General features: G+C 42.0%; 2 protein-coding genes across 3 annotated transcripts; one reads left to right on the plus strand and one right to left on the minus strand.

Moving 5' to 3' along the window:
- Window positions 1–481: 481 nt before the first annotated feature.
- Window positions 482–3,954, plus strand: rex1bd (required for excision 1-B domain containing). Its single transcript, XM_076726108.1, has 5 exons — window positions 482–625; window positions 1,078–1,160; window positions 1,303–1,507; window positions 3,240–3,328; window positions 3,529–3,954. The coding sequence occupies exons 1-5, from the start codon at window positions 623–625 to the stop codon at window positions 3,599–3,601; spliced, it is 453 nt and encodes a 150-aa protein (XP_076582223.1). The 5' UTR covers window positions 482–622; the 3' UTR covers window positions 3,602–3,954.
- On the minus strand, window positions 3,949–14,503 carry crlf1b (cytokine receptor-like factor 1b). 2 transcript variants are annotated; one of them, XM_076726104.1, is made up of 8 exons: window positions 14,007–14,503; window positions 11,592–11,870; window positions 10,985–11,114; window positions 10,596–10,768; window positions 8,600–8,757; window positions 7,953–8,121; window positions 5,893–6,074; window positions 3,949–5,044 (listed from the first exon to the last, which is right to left on the minus strand). In XM_076726104.1, exons 1-8 carry the CDS (start codon window positions 14,056–14,058, stop codon window positions 5,021–5,023), a joined length of 1,167 nt encoding a protein of 388 aa, XP_076582219.1. In that variant the 5' UTR covers window positions 14,059–14,503; the 3' UTR covers window positions 3,949–5,020. The 2 variants fall into 2 exon arrangements, with proteins under 2 accessions (XP_076582219.1, XP_076582220.1); XM_076726105.1 differs by having other exon boundaries at window positions 5,889–6,074.
- Window positions 14,504–14,868: the final 365 nt, after the last annotated feature.

Below are 14,868 nucleotides of genomic sequence, written 5' to 3' on the forward strand. Positions count from 1 at the left end.
ATTTTTGATGTTTTCATTCTGATATACTGTATGCATTTTATTGGACATACTTTTATTGCACTTAGGTTTTTGATGCAGGAGTCACCAAATATATTTAATGTTTTAATGCCTTTGTATGATGGTTTTGTGTCCCTTTCTATTTCTTTCTTTAAAAAAAAAAAAAAAAATATGGTCGATCATATTAATTATTAATTATTAACTTTTATTTTTACCAGACACTCTTTGTCTACATTGTGAATTAAATTTGTGTAATTAAGCTCTATTACGCTTTAAAACTCTCATACTGCTCTGGAATCATGAACAGCAACTCCCACAAATGTAGGAACGTTCAGCATCATCGTACAGGAAAATATGATTACAAATGTAGCTCTAAGGTCGATAATAAACACGAAATATAAACAGTGAGTTAACAAGGTTTTAATTGTCCGTTACTGTATGAGAACGTTTATTCTGAAAACCAACGGAAATAGGCTGTGCTGTCGTCACTTCCTTGTAGCAGTAGCAGAAAGGCAGCTGATTCACTTCACAGGAGAGAAACAACGTCCTGTTTTTCTAGAAAATATAGACATGTCGCTGTTATAAACTCTGGAAACTCAGCGACAGCAGTTCCTGGCAGGTCACCATGGTGAGTTTCTGACTGTTATCCTGCAGTTAAATGTCTGAGAGGCTCAAAACCGATACTTCCACATGTGCTAAGCTAATGCTAATGCTAATGCTAACTTCACGAGTGTAGCTGAAGTTGTATTGTTGTTAGCAGACTCAGTGGGCTGTTTGTTACTTCAAAACATTCATTTTAAGCTTTTATTTAATTTACTTGCAGCAGTTGTCAAATTTCTATAAATAAAGTTTTTTTGTAGATGGTTAAATCATTTAACCCGTGACATGTCAGAAATCACAGCTCTTACTGCTGAAACTGCTTAGTCTCTTTCAAGACCAAAACATGATTACTCCGTTATAATATCGATACAAATCTTTGCAAAACCTAATATTTTTCAACCGTATTTCATCTTTGAAGTGTTGTACTCTCTTAATTTTCTCAGCTCTGCATGTTATGTGTTAACTTTCTTCTCCCTGTAGGTCCCTGCAGACTTTAAAGCCCTCATCCAGAGGTTTTACCACCTTCAGTCTGAGCGGGTAGAGACGTATCAGCTCTTTGAAGAGTGAGTTTGGATCCAGTAACGACTAACACTGCTGTTCAGTTTCTGTATACGGCTGCACATACCTCCACAATCACATTTCTTCCTGTCTCCAGCCATCATTGCTCTTGATCTCTTGTTGTTTTTCCTGCTGACTGCCTTCCAGAGGACATGAGGCCTACTTGAGGACAGGGCCCCATTATGACTTCGACCACTACAGGCAGCTGGTCCATGAGATAACACAGGCCTTCAACGGCATCTCCAAGGAAGTGCTGGAGATCAAGGGGAGGCTGCACCACGAGTTTGACAGGCCAGACCTTTCTGAGCACATCGAGAAGCTGCAGAGCAAAGAGAAGCAGAAACTTGAACTGGTCAGTAAACACACTCGATGTGGATTTTGTATGGAGTCCAAGAGACAGCAGTGGACAAGATAAGAAAAATTTTTATAATGCAAAGTGTGTATATACATTATTTTTCACCAATGTACACTGGTTGTCCTACATGTAGAAGGTAAATGTGATATAATCAGCTGATTTATAGCTGTAGACTAATGATAAATAGACACCAACATCTTAGTACAGATAAGCTAAAGAGACTTGTAAAAGGTCGTGATTGATTATTTATCTGGATATTTGGAAGAAGAAATAATAAGGATAATTAATTAGTCAATCCAGAAACAGACAAAATTAATATATGATTTCTAAATAAAAAAAGAAAATTGTCAAATCCAACCGACTGAATAAAAAGCTAAATTCACAAACAGGACAGTGTTTAAATGGAGAATCATTCCCTCAGTTTGCATTTTGATTTCTTTGGTTTTAAGTAAAAAGCAGTTAAATGTGATCTATGTCGTGGAGGACTGATTCTTTCATTTGAAACTTTCTAAGTTATTTTTAGTTCTCAACTTTTGTTCAGTGTTTGGTACATTTCCACAGTTTCACCACAAGGAGGCAGAGTTCTTATGCAAATACACTTTTTTACCACTGTCATATGAAGGACCCTCAGACACTCAAGCAGTTTCTTTGCTTCTGACACATTTTTCACAGTAGTGTCATGGATAGAAGAACAACTCAAAAATGTCTTATGTGCAGTATAACGCAGCTGTAATGCCATAAGTCATAAAAAAAATGCAAGTTGAATTTCTTTGATAATCTAGTTTGCAAAATTGAAAAAAGAAATCTATATATACAAAATTTTTGCAAGTGTAACCAATGTAGGAAAAGAAAGGCGGGGCGGGGGGTCTCCACATGATATACGTGTTGAAATATTTACAAGGCCTGAAGTTCAGTCGACTGTTCACTGAATTGTTGTCACGTGACGTTGTGTTTCACGTCTCAGCGTAGACACTCATGGCTTCCCAGGTGCATCAAGGTACGCAGAGTTTAATGTTTTTTTACAGACTCTGAGCAGTGCAAATGATCAATTTATGGCCAAAATTGAAATGAGCCCTGTAAAATGAAGTGAACTTGCTGAAATGTCACTTTGAGCTTAGATTTGGTTCGTAGCATGATTTGTTTAAGGACTGTCAGAAGTTTGAAAATTCAGTGATAAATTATGTCGCACAGTTTCTGGCTGTGATAAATGGTGCAATTTTGTTTTTTTTCTTTTAAAGAAAGACTCTCAAACCTGCTGGATGGTTGTGGGATCCAGAGGATTCACCGATTATTTTTATTCTGGCAGCTCAGGTCTTAAATATTTTAAGCACCACGTGTGGAGGAAAAGTGATGAGATTATTTGGGGCTTTTTGTGCCGACTTGACAGCAAACCGTAATTTCAGTTGAATGAAAATCATTCACTGTGCTACAGTGTTTCTCAAGTGGAAAGCTGCAGTCCGCCTGTGACGCTCATCCTGATGGGACAGGCAGTTTGAGCGAGTCTGGTGTTAAAACGTTAACAGTTTGGTGCTTCCCACATGTCACATGTCTGGTATTCAGAGGTGATGTGCAGCACTTTTGTATGAAGTTTTACGCTCCTTTTATAATATTCACTTCCTTTCTGCCAGTAACATCATAAAGCTCCTATTATCTTCAAGTCCATCCTGTGTCTCCTCTCCATCCTCCACTGATGAATGCTTTGCATAAATCTGATGCCCCTTCTCCACAGACAGCCAAGCTGCAGCTGGCCAGGCAGCGGGCCCAGGATCACCCGGAGGATGAAAACTGTCAAGAGGAGATTCAGGAGATCAAGCACGAGTAAGAGCAGCTATTACGTCCCCTCTGTTTGCTGCGTTAGCTCCCTGCTGACCCATCCTCTCACTCACAATCAACCTGCTGTCGGCTGCAGAACTTCCTGTTTCCTACTAATTTAGCAGACCTTTGTTACCACTGTAATGTCATAAAACTGTCAGAGATATTCAGTGATGTGCTGTAACACAATTTGTTTCCTTATCCAGGATCATCAAGAACAAAGAGGCTCTGAGTGAGATCATGCAGGACTTTAAGTATGACTCTGAGGAGTGTGATTGACAGGTGGCTCCCAGGAGGCCTGCAGCCTCCCTCTCACATCACCACCGACAGATCATCCCTCCTCTGCTGCAACTTCCGTCATTGACTCCTCAGCTGCACTTATTGATCCACCCCCTCGGCCCCACCCTGCTGGCCGCTGCAGTCTTATTCCACCCAGGGGGGCTTTTCACTTTCTGCGTGTTTCTCTCTGTCGTCATGCGCTTGTGTTAACACATGCATCAGCTAGACGAAAAAAGAAAGGAACAACAACTTGTGTTCATACTATGAAGAAATGTGTAAATAATAAGGTTAAATAACTCATCTTTGTTTACTTTATGAATGTATTTTTAAATTAAAAAAAGCCACTTTCCAAGTCGAGTTTTACTTTTGACTGTTTTATACATTATACACAGTATTTGTCAGAGGCGTTATTGGTGCGGTAAAATAATATAACTTAGTCAAAAATATTCCTTATATATGCAGTTATACAAATACAAATCATATGAAAATGTCTTCAAATAGTCTACAAAGTCTATATACATTTTACACATGGTGAGGTCTTACTACAATTACTGATACAGCAACACATGCTGCAGTTTAGGAATAACTGAATTAGACTACATGAATGATATGAGACAACATTTTAGAGATTACTGTGTTTAAGCAGCTCATTAGTTCACTGAACTAGAACTGCAACAATAATTCGCCTGCTATTTTAGTAAAATACTAAAAACATCCGCTGGTTCCATCTTCTTAGTTGTGAGTGTATAATTTGCCCTGCTTCATATAATTTTAAATGGAATATTTCTGGGTTTTGCACAGTTGGTCAGACAAAGGACTTGAATGCGTCACATTGGCCTTTAGGAAATGACTATTTTTCACTGTTTTCTAAGAAACTAATCAGCAGATTAACCAATAATGAAGACAGTCGTTAATTGCAGCCCTACACTGTACTCATTATTTCAAACAGTAACAGAAGCAGAGCTAACTGTCCTAAAGGGATCATCAATCATGGGCATCTCACATATTCAGATTTGCTTGGAGAAAACATTACAAGCTTTACAAAAGCACTTTGAAAACGTTGCCTGACCTGGAACAGTAGGTTTAGGGTTGCGCACTTTGTTCTGTTACAGTAACTTCCCAGACTACAACTGCAGTTACTGAGGATCTAAATACTTATGTTTGTGCGAACAGATCTGACAGACAGATTTGGCCGGCGGAAATGGCAGAACAAGGCGGCATTGTCTCACTCCATTTATCTTCCACCCGGGATCTTTAAAGTCAAGCCGAGGCTGTATGACCACACACTGCAGTGTCCCTCAGGCTGAGGGCGTTGGACCTCTCACACAGCTGGGACCTTCGGGGCCGGTTATCTGTCAGTGTTTCTTGATGCTGTTCCTGAATTGAATGCCACGGTGCTGCCCAGCGGCGGCGGCGGCGCTATGAATTATCGTCTTGTAGAATCTGAAAAGACAAAAGCAGATGGTTCACGCAGGGATAATTCAACGAGAGAAACCATGTAATTTACAATCATCACCATAATTGCTCTGTCTGGCTGCCACTTTTCTCTCATCCCCCCCCTCTCATTGCATCACCTCTTTCTCATTCTCTGCATATCGCTCCATGGACCCCCTGCTACCTCCCTCTCAAGGTAATCAATGGGAACCTGTCACGGCTTGTGAAAAAAGACATTATTCAGGAGACAGCGTGTGCCCTATAAAGCACAAAAACCCAGAGACCCGGAGAACTAATTGAGTCAGGTGGAGTGAAGGTCCCTGTGACTTCGAGGGCTGAGCAGCAGAGGATGTGGCTGAAAGTATCTCCTCACAAAGTCACATAAACACACAGACGACAGCGGGTCTCTGTGCCATTTGGCCTGAGTTATGTTGGTGGAAGGGGCTCCTCACGCCAGGAGAAAACACAAAGGGAACACATTACAGCGGGGCTGTTAATTACATGTCCATGTTCCTTCCTCTTTGTTGTGGTCATCAGCTGAAGATCAGAACTCTACATTGTTAAAATACGTAATAAAATCAGAGTGCATGTCTACTTTTATGCTCCCACTTCTGGGCCAGGAAAGTCAAAACCGCACATTTCACCTGATCATAAAATACGGGCTGAAACTTCACAGAGCCAGTTCAAGAGAAATCAGTCCTCTGTGTGTTTGTAAAAAATGCTGACCGCATGGCATAACAAAGGCAGGGTCAGAAATTCAGCTCGGGACTTCAATGCAGCAGCGGCTGTTTGTGTTTGTGAGAGCGGCTCGGCTGGGATCATGAAGCGAGACAGAGGGAGAGATTCTGCTTACCTACCTGGTTGCGCGTTTTGTGCGTCTTCTGCAGCCACACCCTCCACTGATCGTACAGTTTGATTGACATGCCGCTGCAGCCGTATGCGTGCTTGCGGACCCAACCGAAGAACTGCTTGAGTTCCCGCCGCAGGGTGGAGTTCTGCTGACCAGGCTTGGGATCACACGAGCCGCTCTGCAGCCGCTCTGGGAGGAGGGGAGGAGGGGGGAAGGAGGAGAGACAAAGGAGAGAGTGAAGGAAGGAGGAGGGAGGATGAGAGAACAGCATCAAGGTTATAGTTAGGGCAAGTGCTCGTGCATGGTGGTGTATGGATGCTCACTGTGTAATGTGTCAGCACAGATGTGACTGATATGTTTTTGCCGCTTTTTCAGAAACTATGAATTCATGCAGTTTTCAGCAAAGATGAAAATAAATGTCAACTGAAAACTCATACAAAAAGATGAAAACACAGTGAAACAGATACTGTTAGATTTTGAGCTGAAAGTTAATTAATGTTTGCCAGGTTTTCATTTTCATGTTGTTGTTGTTGTTTGTACACTGGAGAGCAGCACTGATGCTGAATGGATGAACACTGTGAAATAAAGAAAATTGAATTGTTTTTTTAACAGCCTGGCTCCGGGTCCGGACAGAAATATCTTTACAACTACTGGAAGGATTGCCGTAAACCTTTGGACACACGTTCATGTTCAAAACAGGATCGAGTGCAATAAATTTAATTATCCCAATTTCTCAACGAGCACCAAATTTCTATTTGTCTGATACTTTAGTTTATGACCAAATACCTGCAAAACTAGTGACATTCCCATCAGCTACTTTGTATTTAGTGCTAATTAGCAAATGTTAGCAATGATGACGTACTAAACTAAGATGGTGATCATGGTAAACATAACACCTGCTAAACATCATGTTAGCATTATCACTGTGAGCATGTTAGCATGCTGATGCTAGCATTTAGCTCGAAGCACCACTCCTTTGTGATTATGGTAAATTTTAGCTTTTAAGCATCAGCGTGTTAGCATTGTTACTAAGCATATTAGCATGCTGATGTCAGCATGTAGCTCAAAGCACCGATGCTTAGGGACCATGGTAAATTTTAGCATCTGAGCATTAGCAATCTAGCCGTGTCATTTTGTGCTTGTTAGCATTTAGCTCAAAGCACCACAGCTTGGTGACCAAAGTAAAATCTGTCCTTTGAGTATCAGCATGTTAGCACTATCATTGTGAGTGTTAGCATGCTGATGTTAGCATTTAGCTCAAAGCATCGCTGTGCTTCAGTAGAGCCTCACAGAGATGCCAGCATGGCAGCAGACCTCTCTACTACAGAGGCTTCTAGTAAAAACACAACAGCTCAGTGAACATTTCTGATGATTCACGTGGCTTAATATCACATACAGAAATAAATGTTTCTCAGTTTAACGTCCCAAACTGTGGAGGTGATATAGCATACTTGGCTTTCTGGGGAGGAAAGGCTACTGAAAGTCATGAGTCTGCTGCAGACAAGTCTTTATGGCAAACAACAGAGCACGATAACGACTTCCTCCCTCTGGGGAGTAAATACCGCATGACCAGTGTAACTCATTATCTGCTCCTCCTGCTCCCAAACCTGCTTCCACTCAAGCTTTATAGGCCCTGTGTGTGCCGCCGACAGACAACCAGCTTTTTAACTTGATCAATCTTTGAAGCCGACGACCGAAATCTATCAAATGTCCCCCTGGCTCTTTGCAGTTCCTTCTAATCCTCTGCTGCGAGATCTCTATCAAGGTATCTAGCCTATTGATGTCTGGTTTCTCCTGGGTCACATGCGGTTTGGATCTGTTTGTTCAGGATGTTGAAACAAGGATAAGGACATTGTTTTCCTGGCTTTAATTGGCGATGAAAGGTTGATTATTAGAAAGGAACGAATGATCAAGATTTGTGGGCATCACAGATGTTTGGGAAGCATTTTTAAAGCCATTTCAGTTGAGACTGACTACAAAAGTTCTGCTTTTAAACACTTGGTGAATTTTGTAGTGAATGTCCTAAAACACAGGCACTGCCTCCTTCATATCGTCATATGTGCTCACCACTGCTGGGTGTGGAGGCGGCGGCCGGATGGCTCCAGTCGCTCCAGATGCCGGCCTTCCTGGAGCCATAGATGCCCACTGGATTGCACCTCACCTGGACGAAATAGACGGTCCTGGGCTGGAGGCCGGCCAGCCGACACGACGTCTGGTTACCTACATCATCCACCACCTGTGAGAGGGAACAAAATGACAGAGAGGACGTAATGAGAGGAGTCGAAACTTTGTTCTGCTTTCATTTTGAATGTAGTCTGGCTTCAAATATATTTTAACTGTATTTGCTTAATCCTCTCACTCAATAGTAAAGAATTCAAAGACATTCGGTATGCACCTACGCAGCACCAAGAAGCTGTGGGCAGAAAACATCAAAGAAGCTGTTTGAAGGAATGACGGCTTCTAAAAAAGCTCCACTACGGCACTTCTGAATCAAAGCCGGCCTTCAAAAATGTACCAGCAAAGAATTACCAGCAGTCAAGGCTTTCACATTTGTACTCTTTGCTATATAATGAAACACACATGCAGCAGGGCCAACTTTTCTGCTCATCATTTAATTGATCAGTCAGTGCTGCAGCGCCTCAGAGGTGTCTCAGCTGCAGAGGAATGGGGTCTAGGCTAGTCTGCAGGCATGTGTGAGAGAGTGTGAGGACCACCTTCCATTTAGTGCTGTCCTCCAGTCTGTAGCGGATCTGATATTTGGCCTGAAACAGGACGTCCTTGAGCTCGGGGGGGCTGGCCCAGCGGACCGTCAGCTGGTCCTCGAGGTCGCCAACACGACTCACCTGCACGTTGGCAGGAGGGTCTGTGGTCACTGCACGGACAAGGACAAGTGTTCAAAAGTTTGTGCACAGCAGATGTACAGTATGTAGGGCAAGGATACAGGATGCAAGAGGTTTGAATGACCTCTGGAGAGAGATTACATTATATTACAACACTGAGGGCAGACAGATGTCATGTCTCATCATGGTCAGGTTGATCAGTGCTGAACCAGCCAGCTGCCATCTGTCTCATATACACGTTCAAATGAGTCCTTATTTATTTATTTATTTATTTATATGTTGTTAAGTTTCCTTAAATTGGAAAGAAAGTGCAACAAAGTCAGTCAACATTCATCAGTACGATCAAGTCTTTGTTCCTTGGTGTCTTTCTGTTACTGTATACAGTATTTTATTGATTTATAGTTTCTGTTAATTCTTCTCGCCAAAGGATCTTTATTTTCTGAAAACAAGGAATGAAAACAGGAAAAAGTTCAGTTTGTAAAATCTATCATGAAAATAACAGCTGAAAACTTGAAAAATACAGAAAAGTGTAAAAACAGGAAGTGTGAGTATCATTCAAATACATTTGTGATCAAGTATTTAGTGATATAAAATTATTCTGAAATATGTCACTGTGAGTACTTTTGGTACTTTAAATATATTTTGATGCCAATACTTTTGTGCTTTTCCTGAAGTAAAAATTTAAATGCATGACTTTTACCTGTATTTTTACATTGTGCTATTGTTATTTTCACTTAAGATCTGAGTACTTCTCCCACCTTTGCATACTGGTGATCCAAAGATGACAGAAAGTATTTTCCAGAGGTCCCGTCAGTCTTATCTAATATGTATAGACGTTCCTGACTTTCCTTTAGATTAATGATTTAAATGTTTACATTTGAATATGTAACAACTGACATGACAAAAGTGTCCTCCTCCCATCCAGACTGGCTCGCAGGCTTCGCATCAGGTCAGTCTGCACTTCCTCAGTCAGAACTAAACAAAACATTTTACCTTCTGCAATAAAGGACGCAAATGAAGTGCTTTGAAGGAGAGAAAGACGGAGGGAAAGATAAAGGGGACGGCAGCACGAGAGCGAAGAAAGGAACTTATTAAAGAACGTATTAAACGTCTTGTAAAAGCGTTTCCTGCTGGTAACCTTCAGCTTCGTACATCCTCCACGGCTGGCGTGTGACGCTGATGTAGTTCATTTGTTCTATTGCATTCAGCTCAAGAGAGAGAGGAACATCAGGCCAGAACAGACGCTCTCCCGCTTCTTGTTTATTGAAGCGGTACAATGCATCATACATGTGGTAACATTCATCTCTTCCAACCCACTCACAGCTCCAAGTTATCTGCTCCTCAGTGTGCAGCGAGGATGAATGGAGGAAGAGGATGCTCGGTCACGAATGATAAACACTGCTTTCATAATGTGGCACTCGCTGGAGGTCACAACACTACGCTACCGCAACAGCGCTGGAGAAATACCTGCTATCGCTCGTACATCAGAACCTGAACTTCTCATTGGGAAACCTGTGAAACCATTATCTGAGGTGTAAGCACATGATGTCCAGTTAACTTTTACAGGAAAACAGTTTATCTGTGCAACCTGAACATATAATGTTGTTACAGGTCGAAGGGAGCGAACCATAATAATGAATCTCTTCTGCTCCACAGAAGTGTGTTAGCCATAAGTAGGAGATCTGCAGACAAAGAAATGCCAGAGCGAGAAAGGGAAAGGAAAGGAAAGGAAAGGAAAGAAAAGGAAAGGAAAGGAAAGGAAAGGAAAGGAAAGGAAAGGAAAGGAAAGGAAAAGACAGGAAGCTGTTGTGTTACTTAACCTCCAGGAGCCAAATCAGGAAAAATATCATCAAAAAGTTAATTTACCCACCTACATCAAGGATGTCCAGGGTGGTGATGTCAGAGGTGGCAGAGCCCAGCTGATTGGCTGCCTCCACCCAGATCTCATACGGGGTGAAGAGGGCGAGGTTGCGGGGGATGTGGCAGGAGTAACGCTGCTTCCCTGCGCTGTCGTTTTCACACTCCGTCTCTCTCCCGTACCACCTGGACAGAAACACAGTGACCAAAATAAAGTCTGCCGTCTGTTTCTGAAAAGGCGGACTGTTTTTTTTTTTTTAACCTTCAGTTCTGTAGAAACACACTGCAGCCTCTCACGGGACGATAAACTGTTCTGATGCACGAACGCATCTATTCTCGTCTACCTGAGTTCTGCTGGACGAGGCGATCACCTGTGAGCTGCAGCAGGTCTGAGGCGCTCACCTCAACTTGTACTTGAGGGTGTATTTGGTTCGGATGTGGGTCTCACCACGCCCCCCTGGGCTCCACTTGCAGCTCAAGTCCTTGGTGTTACGGGACCAACACGTTAAATTAACTGGTTTTTCTGGAGGCACTGGAGAGAGAAACAAAGAACAATGAAAAAGTTTAAAGAAAGAAACCGAAATCAAGTACAAAGCTCGAGTGAAGTCAAAGAAAACATTTCATTTTAATTAAATCTGATTCACTCCATCAAGTCAACGCATTCAAAAAGCATCAGATTATAATCAGAAGAGCTTTCATGTGAGACTAAAAACTTCTCAACAAACATGGGTTCTGTGAGTCTTATGAAGTTTCATAAACTTTATATTAAGATGCCCAAAATAGACAAACAGCAGATCAACAGCTGTGTCCAACAGAGGTTCTGACTACTCGTGCTATTGATTATGATTTTGAATAACTGCTGAGAGGGGAAACATGCAAACACATCATAATCCACAGCACAACATATTCATATAGGGTTTGTGCGTCCTTGTATGTGGATTTCTGGATATTTGGATTAATTCCAAGCAGTGTTAAAGTCAGTTAGTTAGACAGAAAAGTCTCCACTTACTGCCCACATAGAGACATGAACCAGCCAGGACGTGTCCATCTGCTCCGTGACACACCAGGTTGTCTCCAGACTGCTGCTGGGAGCCGTTGAGGTTGTGGACGGTGACACTCAGCGTGTCGGGGCTCACCACGCTGTAGGTGCTGCTGGACAGACACATCCCGTTCAGAGTCCAGTACAGCGTGCTGGAGTGGAGGCCGAGCTCTGGGCTCAGCGTGCACGTGGCTGTCAGGCTGGAGCCGATGCGCAGGACGGGATCCTGAGGGGAGATCACTGCGACATCTGGGTGTTGGACGGACGGAGACACACACGGTCGGTTTCCGTTATGTTTGGGGACATTACGTAGACTTCCATTCATTTCCTGGAGACACTTAACCCGAGTCTTCATCCCAGCATTTGATGAGTTACGTTGATGATGACTTAAATGAATAAATAATCGTATAAAATAATTAAATTTTCTTTCAGTGGTTTATTGACTAATTATTGAATGTAAATTCGCTTTAGTTGTTTCTGTGATTTCACTCTTTTTTGATGGTTTTGCAGCCTGTGTGCTACTGTTTTATTGAGTTATGCCTGATGAAGGTTAATGGCCAAAACATTACTTCTTCCAAACATTTAGTGGTGCCTGTGAGCAGAAGCCCACTACTTATTTTACACGATTTGATTCCAGATGCAGCGAATACACAAACTACTTTCATTAGCTTCCATATATTTCTTGAAATGTAAATGTCAGCGAAGCCATAAAAAAAATCTAGTAAACTTGCTAATATTGTTTTTCTTTCTTTTTTTACATTTTAGGTTTTTAGCTCCGTCCCCATTAATTTGACTCTCCTCAGTAACATGCATTAGGTCCTGGGCAGCTCTTACTCTGTACAGTTTGATTTGTTTAAGTGTTGAACAAACTGTTTCCACATTTCTTGCCAAGCCAAAGAAAACTTTGTGTTTGTGTGAGGAGGAGGAGTGCAGCAGCAGCAGCAGCAGCAGCAGCAGCAGCAGCAGCAGCAGCAGCAGCAGCAGCAGCACTGCACCACAACAGAGCAGGAGCTCAGCACATATTTATGACCCAGTAATGAAGTGGATTTATGGAGCCTCTGTAGGCTCAGTCAGAAAGGTCACCCTGGTTTGTCGGTGAAATCCTTGAATGCTTTTCCATACCGTGACCCCTCTTAGACTTCAGGTTTGCTGTTATGATTGATGCCCATGAGAAACCCTCTGCAGTGCTTTTGAATGTTGCCACCAGGCTCCTTCTTCACAGAGATACGAGGATTAATGTGCAGAGTTTTATTAACCGTGCTCCACGTGGGCGGTGGACAATATGTGGCACTCCGCTGCTTCTAGCCTCACCAGCCTCAGTGGCATCTAACAATCAGACATGTACAGAGATGAAAAGCACACGAGAGGAGTGACACACATAAAGAGGCTGCTTCCAGATCATTTTCCTGCAACTGGAGTCAGCGTCTTTCTTGCATCTCCTTCATGCGAACGCGCCGACGAACACTGTTTATTTCAATTTGTCTCATCAGCTCCATCACCACCGTGTCTAATAGGTCTCGTTGTCAGTCTAATCCACCATTAGGTACACAATCACATCTAATGATTACTCCCATATTAATGTGGTGTCACTGCATCAGGAATTATTTTAGTGGAAAATGCAACAATTAGACTATTATTTTTGTTTTTGTTGACACGATTGTTTATTACAGTGCAATCTAATAAAAAGTTTCACAAAGACAAGTTTGTTAACCCTAACCCTTCCCAAAACGCAGACAAGTTTATTTTTAGCTGAGTTATGTGGGAATTATGATTGTTTTTCTCCTTTCTCGTGTTTTTCTTGTCACCATCTTTGATGTTTATGTCTCACAGTTGTCAAATTGAAATAAAGACACACAAAAGAACAGAATCATTATCACAAATTATAATTAAAACAATGGATATTGGCTGATATATGTACAGTATAGAGCTGCAGCACTTAATTAGTTGTCAACTACTTTGACCATTGAATAATCAGTTTGAGTCATCTTTTAAGAAAAAAAAGGGAAAAAAAATTCTCTGATTCCAGCTTCTTAAAAGTGAATCATTTCTGTAAACTGAATATCTTTGGGTTGTGCACACAAGGAGACATTTGAGGCTGTGAGAAACAACAGATCGCCTTCTTCTAATGAGGAAAATCTGTCTTCTCTGGTTACCTTTTATAGTGATTGTAGGTGGGGTGGTACTAACACCTGGGCAGGTGGAAAAAAAAAAAAAAGTCACCGTTTGTGCTGATTATACACAACTAATCTATGAGGTGAGCTGGTTTTGTCGGTTTGGAGCCTCCACACAGCAGCAGCTCACTCTGTAAACACTGACAGAATCTGCAGGTAACGACGGAAACTCGCTTCCGTCGATCAGGTGGTGTCAATAAAGTTTGGTACTTACGAGTCGAGGACAACACATGAGGAGCAAGGAGGAGGAACATGCAGGAGAACATGGTTCTTTCCGCTGCGCTTCCCTGCGTCCTTTTCTCGTTTCCGGGACGTGGAGAGCAGACAGGGAGGTCAACCTGGAGCAGCTTCACTCCGCAGCGGCTCCTCAGAGGAAGTCTGCAGACCGAAGTGAGTGAAGGCTGAAGTTTGCTTCCTCTTCAGCTCCTCAGTGACTCCGCTGCTGCTGCAGAAACACTCAGGTTCACACCGTTTGCTCCTCCCTTCTTTCCCCCACAGCCACAAGTCATTAGTGCTCCTCAACTTGTCTCCTCCCTGACAGACAGAGACACACACACACACACACACACACACACACACACACACACACACACACACACACTCAGGAAATTCAGAGTAAGTAAGCGGAGTTGAGTTTGCACATCACAAACTTTCTGTGCTTTTCATTGTTTTATCATTTAGGACCTGTGATTGGCTGCTTCAGGTGAGGTCGTGACGTCTTGTGTGAAACTTCCAGGTAGGTGTGAAATGAATACAATTAGACAAGAAACATCAATGTCTGTATGAAAGGAATACTATTTTCTCAAAATATAATATAATATAATATAATAAAGCGGTGGAATGTAACTAAGTACATTTACTCAAGTACTGTACTCAAGAGCAATTTCAAGTTACTTGCACTATTTTATGCAACTTCTACTTCTCCTCCAATACAGTACACAAGGCGATTACAGTTACTTATATTACAACTTTACATACGATATTTGAACTGCGGTCATGTATCAGTACAATAAATCTAATATTATTTAACAATTTAAGTCCAAAATGCAACGTTCTGCATAATGAGTACTTTTACT

Source organism: Chaetodon auriga, chromosome 3 (genome assembly GCF_051107435.1).
Source record: "Chaetodon auriga isolate fChaAug3 chromosome 3, fChaAug3.hap1, whole genome shotgun sequence".
NCBI classification, from domain to species: domain Eukaryota; kingdom Metazoa; phylum Chordata; class Actinopteri; order Chaetodontiformes; family Chaetodontidae; genus Chaetodon; species Chaetodon auriga.

What these genes read in the sequence shown, in the direction of transcription:
- rex1bd (XM_076726108.1), top strand. An exon ending in ACGTATCAGCTCTTTGAAGA is followed by an intron (nt 1,161 to 1,302) that starts GTGAGTTTGGAT and finishes ACTGCCTTCCAG; the next exon opens with AGGACATGAGGCCTACTTGA. An exon ending in AGAAGCAGAAACTTGAACTG is followed by an intron (nt 1,508 to 3,239) that starts GTCAGTAAACAC and finishes CCTTCTCCACAG; the next exon opens with ACAGCCAAGCTGCAGCTGGC.
- crlf1b (XM_076726104.1), bottom strand. Translation starts at nt 14,058, where the DNA reads ATGTTCTCCTGCATGTTCCTCCTCCTTGCTCCTCATGTGTTGTCCTCG. An exon ending in AGGACAGCACTAAATGGAAG is followed by an intron (nt 8,122 to 8,599) that starts GTGGTCCTCACA and finishes TCCCTCTCACAG; the next exon opens with GTGGTGGATGATGTAGGTAA. An exon ending in CGCCTCCACACCCAGCAGTG is followed by an intron (nt 6,075 to 7,952) that starts GTGAGCACATAT and finishes CCCTCCTCCCAG; the next exon opens with AGCGGCTGCAGAGCGGCTCG.